The 15470-nt window shown below is 35.3% G+C and overlaps 1 protein-coding gene across 1 annotated transcript in view; it reads right to left on the bottom strand.

Moving 5' to 3' along the window:
- Window positions 1-15470, bottom strand: part of ITFG1 (integrin alpha FG-GAP repeat containing 1) — a 307089-nt gene that overhangs the window by 284658 nt on the left and 6961 nt on the right. The window contains exons 3-5 of the mRNA XM_082711008.1: window positions 14666-14811; window positions 13428-13485; window positions 11897-11971 (exon numbers count right to left, since the gene is read on the bottom strand). Coding sequence (XP_082567134.1) covers window positions 11897-11971; window positions 13428-13485; window positions 14666-14811 — 279 coding nt within the window. The remainder of the gene's footprint in view (window positions 1-11896; window positions 11972-13427; window positions 13486-14665; window positions 14812-15470) is intronic.

The raw sequence follows: 15470 nt of genomic DNA, 5'->3' as shown, positions 1-15470 counted from the left end.
AAAGTTAATACTGTCTTAAAAAGGGAAAAACTGAGAGCTTTTCCTCTATAGTCAGGAACAAGACAGGGATGTCCACTCTAACTGCTTTTATTCAACACAGTACTGGAAATCCTAGCCTCAGCACTCAAACAAAAAGAAATAAAAGGTAATCAAATCAGCAAGGAAGAAGTAAAACTTTCACTGTTTGTAGATAACATGATACTATATATGTATATAAAACCTGAAAAATGGCTCAAACTGATAAACAAATTCTGTAAAGTTCCAGCATACAAAATTAATATACCAAAGAGGGGAAAGACCTGTACTCTGAAAACTATAAAACATTCATGAAAGAAATTCAGGGTAACACAGAGAAATGGAAAGACATTGTAGTCTTGTGAATCAGAAACACAAATACTGTTAAAATGTTTATACTACCCAAAGCAATCTGCATATTTAATGCAATCCTTATCAAAATACCAGTAACATTTTCACAGAGGTAGAACAAACAATCCTAAAATTTGTATGGAACCACAGAAGACCATGAATTAGCCAAAGCAACCTAGAAAAAGGAAAGCAAGGCTGGAGGCATCACAATCCTGGACTTCAACTTGTATTACAGAATTGGAGGGGGAGATGAACCATGAGAGACTTTGGACTCTGAAAAACAATCTAAGGGTTTTGGAGGGGTAGGGGGAGGGACAAAGCTACAGTGATCAGAACAGTAAGGTACTGGCACAAAAACAGACATATAGATCAATAAAACAAATAGAAAACACAGAAATGAATGCACAATCATATGGTCGGTTAATCTTTGACAAAACAGGAAACAATATACAATGAGGAAAAAACAGTCTCAACGAATGAGGTTGGAAAAACTGGACAACATGCAAATGAATGAAACAAGAACACTTTCTTACACCATACACAATAGTAAACTAAAACTGGATTAAGGATCTACATATGAAACCCAGAACCATAAAAATCCTAGAAAGAGCACAGGAAGTCATTTCTCTGACATTGGCTGGAGCAACATTTTTCTTGATATGTCTCTTAAGGCAAGGGAAACAAAAGCAATAATAAACTTTTGGGACTACATCAAAATAAAAATCTTCTGACCAGCAAAGGAAACAATCAACAAAATTGAAAGACAACCTACTAAAAGGGAGAAGATATTTGCAAGTGACAATGCTCATAAAGGGTTAATATGCAAGCTATATAAAGAACTTATATAACCCAACACCACCAAAATTAAGAATCCAATTAAAAATGAGCAGAAGACATGAACACACATATTTCCAAAGATATACAGATGACCAACAGACGCATGAAAAGTTACTCCACATCAGTGATCATCAGGAAAATACAGATCAAAGCTACAATTAGATAGAAGTTTCTTAGGAGTTAGAAACTTAGAAGTTTCTTCTAAGAGACCAAAATACTCCCAAAATCAAGTGGGTGGCTCTGTTCTGTTCACCAGTCTAATATATATATATATTTTTAAATTTTTTTGAACTTCTTTATCCCCTTTCTTCTCCGCACGTTTTGGGGTCTCTTCTGATTTGGTTAATGCACATTTTTCTGGGGTCTTTGCCACCCTTTCAGTATTTTATTCTCTCATTCATATATTCTTATCTGGATAAAATGACAAGGTGGAAAAAGTCACCACAAAAAAAAAGAACCAGAGGCAGTACCGAAGGCTAGGGACCTAATCAATATTGATGTTGGTAATATGCCAGATCTACCAAACATTTAAAGAAGAATTAATACCTATTCTGAATAATACCCACCACCACTTTCACTCTTTGTAGATGACAGGATACTTTATATGGAAAACCCAAGAGACTCCACTCCAAAACTGCCAGAACCCATAGAAGAATTCAGTAAAGTGTCCGGATATAAAATCTATGCACAGAAATCAGTTGCATTTCTATACACCAACAACAAGACAGAAGAAAGAGAAATTAAGGAGTCAATCCAATTTACAGTTGTACCGAAAATCACAAGATCGTTAGAAATACATCTAACCAAGGAGGCAAAGAATCTGTACTCAGGAAACTACAAAGTAGTCAGGAAAGAAATTGAGGAAGACACAAAGAAATGGAAAAACATTCCATGCTCATGGATTGGAAGAAAAATTTTGTTGAAAATGTCTATGCTACCTCAAGGAACTGTGCATCCCTATCAAAATACCACCAACCTTTTTCAAAGAAATGGAACAAACAATCTTAAAATTTGTATGGAAATAGGAAAGATCCCTAATCACCAGGATGATGTTGATAAAGAAAACCAAAGCTAGAGGCATCACAATGCCTGACTTCAAGCTATGTTACAAAGCTGTGCTCATCCAGACAGCATGATATTGCACAAAAACAGACACATAAATCAATGGAATGGCCTAGAGAGCCCAGAAATGGACCTCAACTCTATGGTCAACTAATCTTTGACAAAGCAGGAAAGAATGTCCAATGGAAAAAAGACAGTCTCTTCAACAAATGGCACTGGGAAAACTGGACAGCCTCATGGAGAAGAATGAAACTGGACCATTTCTTTACACCACACACAAAACCAGACTCAAAATGGATGAAAGACCTCAATGTGAGACAGGAATCCATCAAAACCCTTGAGAAGAACACAGGCAGCAACCTCTTCGACCTCAGCCACATCAACTTCTTCCTAGAAACATCATCAAAGGCAAGGAAGCAAGGAAAAAAATGAACTACTGGGGCTTCATCAAGATCCAAAGCTTTTGTGCAGCAAAGGAAACATTCAACAAAACCAAAAGACAACCAAACGAATGGAAAAAGATATTTGCAACTGACATATCAGATAAAGGGCTGATATCCAAAATCTAAAAACACCCAAAGAACAAAAGCACCCAAAGAACAAATAATCCAATCAAGAAATAGGCAGAAGACATGAATAGACATTTCAAAGAAGACCTCCAGATGGCCAAGAGACCATGAAAAAGTGCTCAACATCACTGGGCAACAGGAAGCACGAATCAAAACCACAGTGAGCTACCACCTCACATCAGTCAGAATGGCTAAAATTAACCAGTCAGGAAACAACAGCTTTTGGTGAGTATCTGGAGAAAGGGGAACCCTCCTATATTGTTGGTGGGAATTCAAGCTGGTGCAGCCACTCTGGAAAACAGTTGGAGGTGCCTCAAAAAGTTGAAAATAGAGCTACCCTACAACCCAGCAATTGCACTCCTGGGTATTTTCCTTAAAGATACAAATGTAATGATCCGAAGGGGCATGGGCACCCAAATGTTTATAGCAGCAATGTCCACAATAGGCAAACTATGGAAAGAGCCTAGATGTCCATCAACAGATGGATGGATAAAGAAGATGCATTATATATAAATGGAATACTATGCAGCCATCAAGAAAAAGAAATCTTGCCATTTGCAAGGACATGGATAGAACCAGAGGGTATTATGCTAAGTGAAATAAGTCAATCAGAGAAAGACAAGTATCATTTGACCTCACTGATATGAGGAATTTGAGAAACAAGACAGAGGATCATAGAGGAAGGGAGGGAAAAATGAAACTAGAGGAAACCAGAGAGGGAGACAAACCACAGGAGACTCTTAATCTCAGGAAAAAACTGAGGATTGCTGGAGGGGCCGGGGGTGGGAGGGACGGGGTGGCTGGGTGATGGACATTGGGGAGGGTGTGTGCTATGCTGAGTGATGTGAATTTTGAATAACAGACCCGTACCCCTGAAACTAATAATACATTATATGTTAATTAAGAAAAAGAAAAAAAAATTGTCAAATGATTATACTGTACACTTAAAATTAATAAAACACTGGATGTTAACTATAGTAGACTTTAAGAAAGATATGCGTGAATGAGGTCTTTTTTACTTATATATCTCTCTTTTTTTCATGACCTTGTACTTATATTACATTTTTCTTACAGAACTTTATCATGATATACAATATTCTTACATCTGAAATTTGTTTGCTGGTTGTAGTGGTTACTTTATCATATGTTTCCAAAGAAATGCATGTCTACAAATTAATATATAAATTAATATTGTATTTAAGTTGGTTTTGTTTACATATTCAAGTTTGAGAGGGACAGAAATAGGGACAGAGATAGTGAGAGACAGCATGAGAGACTCCCCACTGAGCAGGAGGCCTAATGCAGGGCTTGATCCCAGGACCCTGGGATCATCCAGACTACCATATATATTCAAGTATTAAGAGAAATCTCTTTTCAGGCACCTGGGTGGCTCAGTTGGTTGAGCATCTGCCTTTGGCTCAGTTTATGATTTCAGTCAGGGTCCTGGGATGGAACCCAGCATCAGGCTTTCTGCTCAGTGGAAAGTCTGCTTCTCTCTCTGTGCTCTCCCTCCCAATCTCTCTCTGAAATAAATAAATAACATCTTTTAAAAAATCTCTTTGAAGTTGAATTATTTTAACTTTTAGTGTACAATTGATGAAAATAATTTGATAATTTACTGAAATGTAAAATTTTATTAGAAATGCATTTTTTTAAAAAATCGTATTTATTTATTTGACAGAGAGAGAAAGATCACAAGTAGGCAGAGAGGCAGGCAGAGAGAGAGAGGGGGAAGCAGGCTCCCTGTCAAGCAGAGCACCCAATGCAGGGCTTGATCCAAGGACCCTGGGATTATGACCTGAGCCGAAGGCAGAGGCTCAACCCTCTGAGCCACCAGGCACTCCTAGAAATTCATTTTTTGAAGAAATGATCAGACTTTTAAAATATATTATTTTTTATAATAACATGACATTGCCAAAATGAGATAGGATTCAGGATATGTTTATTTGTAGCCTTCATCATTTATAGATATAAATGCTAAGAAACATTGTTCATATTAATTTAAATTAAAGTCTCCTTGGATGTTAAGGTATGATAACTATATTGTGATTATGTATTTTTAAAATCTTTATTAGAGATATTTTAGAGATACATATTGAAATATTTATAGACTAAAAACATAATGGGTGTGGGTCAGAGGAGAAAAATGAGGGGAAAGATATGAAAGAAACAAGACTGGGAAGAGTTGGTAAGTTAAGTATAGATGGCTGATAGGTACATCATACGGAAATTAATTATCCCATTCTCTATACCTTTGCATATCTTTAAAATTTTTTGTAATAAAAGTAAAATAATATTAGAGCTGCCGACTTAACTTGTATGTATGAAAAATGTCTGCCTTATAATCCAGTTAGCAAAGCCAGTTCTCACGGTCAAACCTATCTCCAAATGAATTTCATTTTCTCTCAGAGTTTGACTTCAGTTTCTCAATTCAAATATATGTGTTAATGTGTCTTTCAAGGAATATCATAAAAATTGCTGAGAAAAGTACAGAAGATGTATTGTGGGGTAGATTACTAAAAGCAGTCAAGGTTAAAATAACAGTTTTTATAAAATATATCTATTTTTGTAAAAAAGAAGATAGTAAAGGAACATGCTGTTTGTTAGTTAACTTACAGTAATGCAATACAGCTAAAATAATTTATAATACAAGAAGTATGATAAAAGACAATAGTTCTTCATTAAATGTGAATGAATATTGATCTCAGATATCTGGCTTTTGAAGTAATTCAATAAAAACCGAGTACAAAAAGTTTTTTAAAAAGGGTATAAAAATGAAAATGGGGTAATGATGCTAAAAAAAAAAAAAAGGTATAAAAATGAGAACTTTTTTTACTTCTTTACACAAAAGAAAATTTTCCTGTGAGTATAATAAGTGAGAAAGGTATAGACTATAAAAACATATCTGGCTAAGGAACAGCAGGTAAATTTATTATTTATTTATTATTTTTTTAAAAAAGATTTTATTTACTTATTACTTATTACTTTTATTACTTATTACTTATTACTAATTCATTTACTTATTACTTTATTTACTTATTACTTATTTATTTACTCCCTGCTAAGCATGGAGCCTGATGTGGAGTTTGATTCTGGAACTCCAAGATCATGACCTGAGTTGAAGGCAGACACTTAACCGACTTAGCCACCCAGATGCCCCTATTTTTTATTAATAAGAGAAAGAGAATAAACATTCCATAAGACATAATAAGATGCTTTACTTTAAATGGAACTTTTTGGGTATGATTTTATAAAAGTTTTCAGCTATATGATAGAAAAATGCTTATCAAATATGAAGGAAATTATGTAAAAGTTTCATCCATAGGTTTCATTGTCCTAGTGAACATTCTAGTCACATATATAATAATCATTGTCATCACCCAGAACTACATTGGGATGAAAGGTACCTTCTTTCCAGTTAATGCTGTGTTCTAGTGCTAAAGTACTATGAAAAGCTTAAAGTTCTGCTATAGGAATTCGGTGTTTATTACGGATGGTTTTTGGTCTGCTGTCACAGGGCTCTCTCTGAACAGTAACAAATTTTTTACAACTGTTATGGAATAGAAGAGGCAAAGTCATTAAAACAAAAGCTGTCATTACTCCCACAACCTTAGTCTAGCACATCTGAAATCAGAATATCTCACTGTGGATCAGAATGCTCCCTTTTGCAGCCAACCTTCATCTTAAGAGACACAGGTATCAGGAAACAGAAATACTGGACATACAGGCACATCAATTTTAGGTAGGAGTACTATGAAATGTGATTTACTAAATGATCTGTTTGCATATTCCTTGGTAGGTCTTCATTCATGGTAAAGTACATGAACAGACTACTGTGATGTGTTTCCAAAGATGGCCACATTATTTCCCATCCTATATGCTCTTTTGCATTTTAATTCCGCCATGCCCACATCCATAGGGAGACTCTATAATCCTCCAAGATTTCCCTTGAATATTTGCTAGTTCTTTGATCTGTTCTGACCAATAGAATACAGCAGAAGTCAAGTGATGCTGTTTAACTTCTAGAATTGGATCTGGAAGAGAGCTATAGCTTCTACCTACACCTCTTAGGAAGCTCCTTCATTCACTTACAAATAAATAAAAATTCACTTACATACAATACTGCTAACCAATACCTATAAAAAAGCAGTATAATCAATCACCAGGGAATTGCAGGTCATTTGACCCCTCAAACGTCCTAGTGGAACCCCAGGAAATAAAATTAGAGATCCTCGGGGCACCTGGGTGGCTCAGTCATTAAACATCTGCCTTTAGATCAGGTCATGATCCCAGCCCCACACTGGGCTCCCTGCTCAGTGGGAAGTCTACTTCTCCCTCCCCCACTCCCCCTGCTTGTGTTCCCTCTCTCACTCTCTCTTTCTCTCTGTCAAATAAATAAATAAAACTTAAAAAAATTAAATAAAAGTAGGGATCCTTAAGTGACATGCCATTCGAAATAATTACATCATATTCAATTCAGGCATTTGCTAAAGCTTTTCACTATTTGTATGGCTTAATTCTGAAAAGAAAAACGTTTAGATGAGAAACAATGGGAAAATAAAATAATTTATCTACAATAGGAAAATTTCTTTAGGAATATAGAAAAGTTAGAAAACTGTTGTGTTGTTTCTATGGAGATAATAGTAAAAAACTAATTTCTCAAGTTCTAATAGATTCCTTTAAATAACAATGTTCCAAATATAAATGGTATATAAGGTGAGAGGGGAAAAGGCTAATAGAGGAATTCTAGTATTTTCATATCAGAAAATATGAATAATCTCAAGCCACCTTTTTTGTTAAGATTATGAATACTAATGCTGATTACAAAGTTAACAACTACTTTGATGAGTATTTCGTCCCTTTGGTGTTATAAATCTATAATTTTCATATTTTTCTAAACAATAGATTTAAGTTACACAGTATCATATCATTATTCCATTAAGAAACATTTGCAACATTTTCTGTATTGCATCAGCAAACCAACAAAATCTGCAGTATACATGAAGGGTGATTAAATAAATCAGTTATGGGTATGAAGTGAGAAAAGAAAAGTTTACCTGGGATTTATGCCTCTTGGATTGCGAGTAGCTAACTACATTTAAATAAAAGATACTAACTGAAATAAGTCAAGAAGAGAAAGACAATTATCATATGGTTTCACTCATATGTGGAACATATGGAATAGCGGATGACGACAGGGGAAGGGAGGAAAAACCGAATGGGAAGAAATCAGAGAAGGAGACAAATCATGAGAGACTCTGGACTCCGGGAACCAAACTGAGGGTTACAGAAGGGAGCAGGGTGGGTAGCTGGGGTAACTGGGTAAATGGGTAATGAGTATTAAGAAGGACATGTGTGGTGATGAGCACTGGGTGTCATATGCAACTACTGAATCATTGAACATTCTATCAAAATTATCAAACACTACTGATGTACCATACACTGGTTAATTAAACATAAAAAAAAAAGTTAAAAAAAAGCTTTTGGTTCTATATTTTGAAATAATATAATTTTCTGTTCCATTTTAATGATAGCTATAGTCAATAGCAGAAATAAAAATAAATAAATAAATAAATAGTAGATAAATAATTTTTTCGGCAGTGGAGAATAATATCCATCCATATAACTAACAGTTAAAAATGGATGCTTTCAGTGCCATTAATATTCATTCAAAATTTTTACGCAATCACTTGTGGAGTAAATGGAGTATATGTCAAAGTAGTTATCTATTACATACCTACATTAATATTTCCAAGTATACAACTTGGGTCTGAACCAGAAATAAGTCTGAACTCGGTATGAGTCACAGAAATTTGAACAGACCAATATTATATTTGGCTTTGATTAAAATTACAGGTACAAATGCTTTCACTTCAATACTAAATATTCTGAATGCTTATGCAACATCAGTTTCAAATTCCCTTTTATAGAAAATGCTCATTAATGATAAACTCACATCACTGCAAAAGCTCCTCTAACACTTAATGGCTAGGTGTTATTTCTAAGTAATGGGGCACACGGTTACATTATTTCAAGTCATTATAAAGTGAGGTTGAGACACAAACTGAAGCATCACCTTTGACCATTTAACATACTTCAAATATCTCTGGCACCCAAGTAGATTTAGTATCCTACTTTCCTGTTAGATAGACCCCACTGTGCCAATTAAAAAGGATCCTTCTGCCTATTACCACTGCCTGCTTAGACGGACCATGTGTACATTTACTCCAGCCAAACCAGTCATGCTAGTTTTATTTGTGGGCAATCTCCTATTTCCATGCTGGCACTGGACCGGGTTATGGCTGTGGGCTTTTCAGCACAATTCTATGGGAGCATTTAGTACTCTATTTAAAGACCATTGCAAATTTCCCATAAAATTAAGGTTCTGTAAAATTTAATTAAATTTAAGATAATCTTGGGTCTGCCATGCCCATAAAGCACAACATTTAAGTTGCAAAATGTAGGTTAGGTTTCTTGATAAATAAGACTAGGGTGCCAGTCAAGGTCTCATGAATAGTCCAAAATGTCAATGCGGATGGCTTTTTTACTTATGTACCAGTACATATGTCTATAACTTGTAAAAGTGATATGGCCTAGACACATTTTTCTTATTTTAGTCACACATTAATGCTTGCTCCCATAGGGATATATTAAGCTTTCTGTTGTCTGGAATCATGATATTGCTAGGCTATATTTATCCCAGCAATGCTATGGACAGGACTTCTTTTCTGTCAGTTTATATAATTTCATTCTTTAAACTGGCATCGGAATAAATCTTGTTTACAAACTTGTTACTACAACACAATTAGCTATTATTGTTTAATCTGTAAATGAAAGTATAAATGAGAATAAATGAGAATATTACTCTAGTATACTGAAATATAGCAGAATATAGTGTCTAAAAAATAAAAGTGAATATGTCTCTAGGCGTAAGTTCTTAAAGCTGTTGTTTTTCAGTAAACATCAGAGAAAAAATCTAATGCAAAATTCAGAACAATAAGCTATGATACTATCACATGATACTCTCAATAGTTTTCTTGTAGATTAAGTAGAAAACCCATAAAGATATTGGAAATTTTACTCTCTGAACTAATGATAGCTGTTTCAATAGTTTTAATTTCTAAAGGTCAAATTACATATTAAAAGTATTCCAAGTATTTCTTTGACTAAAGTGGAGATTATTCCACTTTATAAAATAAAGCAGGCCTGAATTCACCATCACGTTCTCAATCACAGGTATGTCTTTATTTATTTATTTTTAAGTTTTTATTTTTAAAGATTTATATATTTATTTAAGAAAGAGAGTGTGCACAGATGAGCGTGGCAGGGGAAGGCCAGAGGGAGAGGCAGAGAGAGACTCTCAAGCCAAATTCTTGGTGAGGACGGAGCCATACCTCATGACCCTGAGATCTGACCTGAGCCAAAACCAAGAGTCAGAGGCTCAGCCAACTGAGGGACCAGGTGCCCCGAGTTTTTATTAATTTAAGTAATCTCTACACCTAACCTGGGGGCTTGAACTAATGATCACAAGATCAAGAGTTGCATGCTCTTCCAAAGGAGACAGCCAGCACCCCCCCAACCCCCGCCTTTTATGCCATTAAATAGAGGAAACAAAAAGACAGTTTCCTGAATAGTACCAGCTCAAAGCAAACAAGTAGGACTGGCAGTGGCAGGAGTGACCTGTGCCTTCCTCCAACCCCACCCACACTCAGTTCTGCCTAGACAGGGCTACTAGGCAAAGCAAGATCTCCAACCAATTGGTCTCGAATGCAGGTCTCTCTTTCAGATATTTTTCAAATACTGGGGAGAAAAACTATGTTTGTCATTCAAGATTCACAGTAAGTCCCTTAAGGATCACTATCACCAGCATTAAAATACCCATATTCCTTATTGAAAACCCTCAGAAAAAGTGACAGGAAATGTGACAGTTTCTTCTCATAATACCTTAAATTTTGACAATTTACTCATCTACGGGCTGTGAATCACATTTCAAAAGGTAAATATAAAAATATATGACTTTTCCAAAACACAGGAAAGAAATTCATTAGATTTCCCAACATCTGGGGAAGACAAATTATTAATAAAGGTAGTTCATTGCACTTGCTGGAAAGTCAAACAAGTAAATGCGTTCTGTACTTTTTATTTTCCAAAGATGTATTATTTGAGAGAGAGCAAGAGAGAGAGAGCTTGCATGGATGCACACGTGTGTGCAAATGGGGGGAGGAGCAGAGGGAGACTCTCCAGCAGACTCACCACTGATGGTGGAGCCTGATGTAGCTCTCTATCCCACTACTCATGAGATCATGACCTAAGCTGAAATCAAGAGTCAGACACTTAATTGACTGAACCACCCAGGTGCCCCATGTTCCGTATTTCTGAACTAAATTTCTGTCTTACCAGACAAAGAAAAAATTAACCAAGCTAAAGGCATCTCATGCAAAGTAACTTGCTATAAAAGTTAGGAGGCCAGTTCTATTTAAGTCTAAAGGAATTATATCTTTGAATTCCAAGATTCCAAAGTTTTTTGAAAGAGTGGCACGCATGGGTAGTAAGAGACTGCTAGCACACATATTTGTCAAAGATAAAGAACACAAGGTTTCCAGAGTGCAGAGAAGGAGTGTTTACATTCTCAGGCAAATATTGATTGCTCATTGAACAAATAAAATAGAGAAGGAACAGGCTTATCAGTAAAAGTCTCGGAGCAAACATGACTAAGGTAGAGAATTCAATCAAGACTGCAGGCATCTTTTTAATTAAATTTTTCTTAAAAAACATCTAATGAACCAATATTCAAATGGGGAAACGTAAGTTTATACCTTTAATTTCTAAGAAGATAAATGATTAAGCCAGTTCTACCTAGAGAGCAGTTGCAGATCAAATCCCAAACTGTTTGAGAAAGCCTATTTGATGACCAAATGCCCTTTTAAAAGTCTTTAGAAGCAAGGATTTCCAATGAGGTGAATTTTCTCCTAATGGTTAATGCAATCAGTTCACATAGGCACACAGATCCTGTAGCAGCAATAAGTACAATTAATCACATGGTTATAATCATATTTACTCACCCTCCCAATAGTATCTGTGGCTGGCTGGATTCATTTGTAATACCAAATACATCAGGAATTAAATCACCATTGAAGCTGAAAAGAAAACATTAAAAACATTAAGCAGCTATTTCATAAAATTCTCATGTTCTAGCTTTAAAAGGAAAATAACCTTTGGGAGGTGTGGTCGATATCACAATGCTCACCAGTTTCTACTGTAGTGAATAAAATGTTAGCAGAAGTGTAAGACATGTGTTATTTCTAGGCAAAAGGGTTTATTATTTATTACTGGACCATCCAGCATGCTTTCAGCTTGCAGTGGCAATGAGAAGACTATGTGTTTCATGTGGTCCGGCCCCACAGATGATGGGGCCTCTGGCACCTGACTGATGGCACAGAGTTGAGCCTACCACAGACCCACACTGGACAGGCAGTGTAAGCAAGAAATGAACTTCTGTTGTGAAATTTTAGGGCTGTCTGTAGTTTCTGCATAACTTCGCCTATCCCTGAGTGGTAAGAAGACAACAGGTATTTCAGACCCAACCAATGTAGTTAGATGGGCTTAGGAGAAAAAGCCCACAAAAGTAATCCCCTGTTAGTTTAAACATTCATACTTTCATTAAGTACTGCAACAAGAATGAAAAAAAAAACACAACTATGAAAGCAATCAAGCTGAGGGCCTTTAAGATGATCAATCCATGGATTTACAGTTCAGACTTCAAATGGCCACTGACCTACTGATATATGATTACTATTTTAATAACTGAATGAAAGGCAGCAATGGAAACAAGAAAGTGGCTGTATACTGCTTTAGCTCCCCAAATGATCTCTGTATCATTACCAAAAGCCCTGACGGGAATTTGGATTACACTTTATCTAGTATATGTGTGTATTTGAGAAATAAATGATAGCACTAAAGAAGAGCTTTAAAAAAAGGTAAGTGTCTCCTTAATATAGACGTTTTTCTAAATCTCTGGAGAAAAGCTCATACCATTCATATTTGTCAATCAAGTGCTAATAGTATTACCCTGAAATAGTTACCTTAATTCTCTGAGTAATGACATGGCTACAGACAGTCAACATACATCCATAATGGACGCATTGAAAGCTACTGAAACAAAAGACAAATTTCTTCCTCTTTCTAAAATACTGAATTTCATTAAAAAAAAAAAAGATTTCATTTATTTATTTGACAGACAGAGATCACAAGTAAGCAGAGAGGCAGGCAGAGAAAGAGAGTGTTGGGGGGAAGCCGGCTCCCTGCTGAGCAGAGAACCCAACCTGGGGCTTGATTCCAGGACTCTGGGATCATGACCTGAGCTGAAGGCAGAAGCTTTAACCCACTGAGCCACCCAAGCGTCCCCTGAATTTCATTTTTTTCTTTTCTCCATCATGGTAAGTAAATATCATATAGTCAAGAGTGTAAGACTCTATCAGTTTCAAAGGGGGAGTAAATTCAGTGTCAATGCTACTTTGCAAAGTGGTCTCTTATGTGAGAATTTTTATGTTTTTAAGTTTAAAATCATTCAAAAGGAAGCAAGCACATACTTACTCCATAATTAGTGGTTCATCTTGAAAAGTCCTATTGAGTACAGTCATATTATTAGGATCTGCATAGAAAGAAAATATATAAATTAGCAGGTACTTTATATTATATTTGATATCTACACTTGGGGTAAAATATCTATTCTTTTCAAAATTCATCTACAATTAATTTCAACTATTATCAATAAGAAGACACTACAAATCTAACTTAAATGGACACCAAGTTTGTAAAGACAAAATACTGGGGTTCATTCTATAGTTAAGACCATCATTACGATAGCTTTCTTTAGAGGCTTCCATCAAAACCTCTTAGGTGAGTCTTCTTTAAATACAATTGCACCGGAACAATTGACAAAATGCACAAAACTACTTGACTCTAAAATGTCCATGCTTACATATATGAAATGCTTCTTCAATGGTGCTGTTTCTTTAGATATTTACTGACAATGAATTTGAAGTTTTGAGACTACTAATCTTCTCAAATATTACAGAAAACATAACTATATCCCTTCTACACTGCCTTGAGAAATCTGGCTCCACGAACAAAGTTATCTATTTAGGTATAACTAATTGGCTTTTCAGGTAAGTCTTGAAGGTTTTGGGGGAGACTCTCAAACTCCACTCCAACCTTTTTGTGTTTTCCTGTAATGGGGAGACCAGAAACCCAAAATAGCATTTCTCACATATCTCTGTATCTGAGATTCTGAATAAAATGTGAGCCTTGCCAATCAGATATACTGAATTTTGGAAGGCAGTAGTTCCACTTCAGGGTCTGATCACTGAATTTGTAGTATCAAGAGGCAGGGTGCAGAGCATCCATCTGGCTGGTGAGGGTCACAGCAGACAGTGTCATTCTAGCAGCTGCTGTGCAACTGGCAGTATTCTTATAGTAAAAAGCCTTCCTTGATGGCTCTGGGACTGTTCCTGAAAGTTCAACCCAGGGTCTGTTCTTCAGCTATCCCAATGATTCTATAGGCCTTAAACCCTTTAATAAATCACTCTCTTCCTAAGATAGCAAGAGTGGAATCTGTTCTTTAGAACTGATTTCAGATTAGCCCGACTGAAAAAGAACAATCAGAAATTTGACTTTTAAAAATGTTTTTACAAACAATTACTGACTCTTAAGAAATTCTTACTGAACTGATTTCAGAACAATATTTTGTTGTATTTACCTAGGAATAATGGGTATATTCTTCCTTTAATATCCAGTGATAAACATTAAAAACTCTTAAAAAACAAATTCACCTAATGTTTGATTTTGTCCCCAGAAGATAACAGCTCCCAATTCACTGTTGGCATGATTTTTGGGAAGATATGTCAGAAGGACATCCATTTGTGAATCTCCATCATAATCTCCAGGGACTACACTCGTTATCAGTGCACTGTGATTCCTAAAAGAAATAAACATTTTAAGGCATCGAGTCAAGCTATAATGGAAAAGGACACCTTTATATTTGTACTACACACAAATATTTTCAATGTAAACTTTAAAATCACAGAACTGATTCTCATTTCATTCTTTTTTAATTTCTTATCATCCTTCATGTATTTAGGCCTCTTTGATCTACAAAATAATTCAGGATGACTGCAGAGACAAATCTGAAATATTTCAAAAGAAAGCACAGTTTTATGTTCTTATACTAGCTAATATAGTCCTTTTACTTTGTTCTTTTGTCAAGGACACCAATGAATTTGGCTGGTTTATAAGAAATGGAGGCTCATAATCAACTGTTAAGACAATAAGGGGTATCACTGTCGTTTTAGTTAAAAGCACATTATTTGTAAAATATTTAATTTTTGATTTTAATGCATATATGAAGATTAATCATTTTATTTTTGAAAAATATTCAAGATTCACAATGGTAAGTTCTTTTTATCAAACCTGGCAATATGCTATCAAAACATACATATCTAATTTTATATTTTAATAATGAAATAATTTTGAAATTATTTATATTAACCTTGAAAACTTAAAGCATGTCTTCTTGTAACATTTGAATGACCCAACCAAAAAACATGCCTTAAATTCAATCTTTATTTAATTCCACTT

Source organism: Mustela nivalis (assembly GCF_964662115.1).
Source record: "Mustela nivalis genome assembly, chromosome: 18".
Lineage (NCBI taxonomy): Eukaryota > Metazoa > Chordata > Mammalia > Carnivora > Mustelidae > Mustela > Mustela nivalis.
Note: the sequence above shows the minus strand (reverse complement) of the source record. Positions and strands in the feature narration are given on the sequence as shown.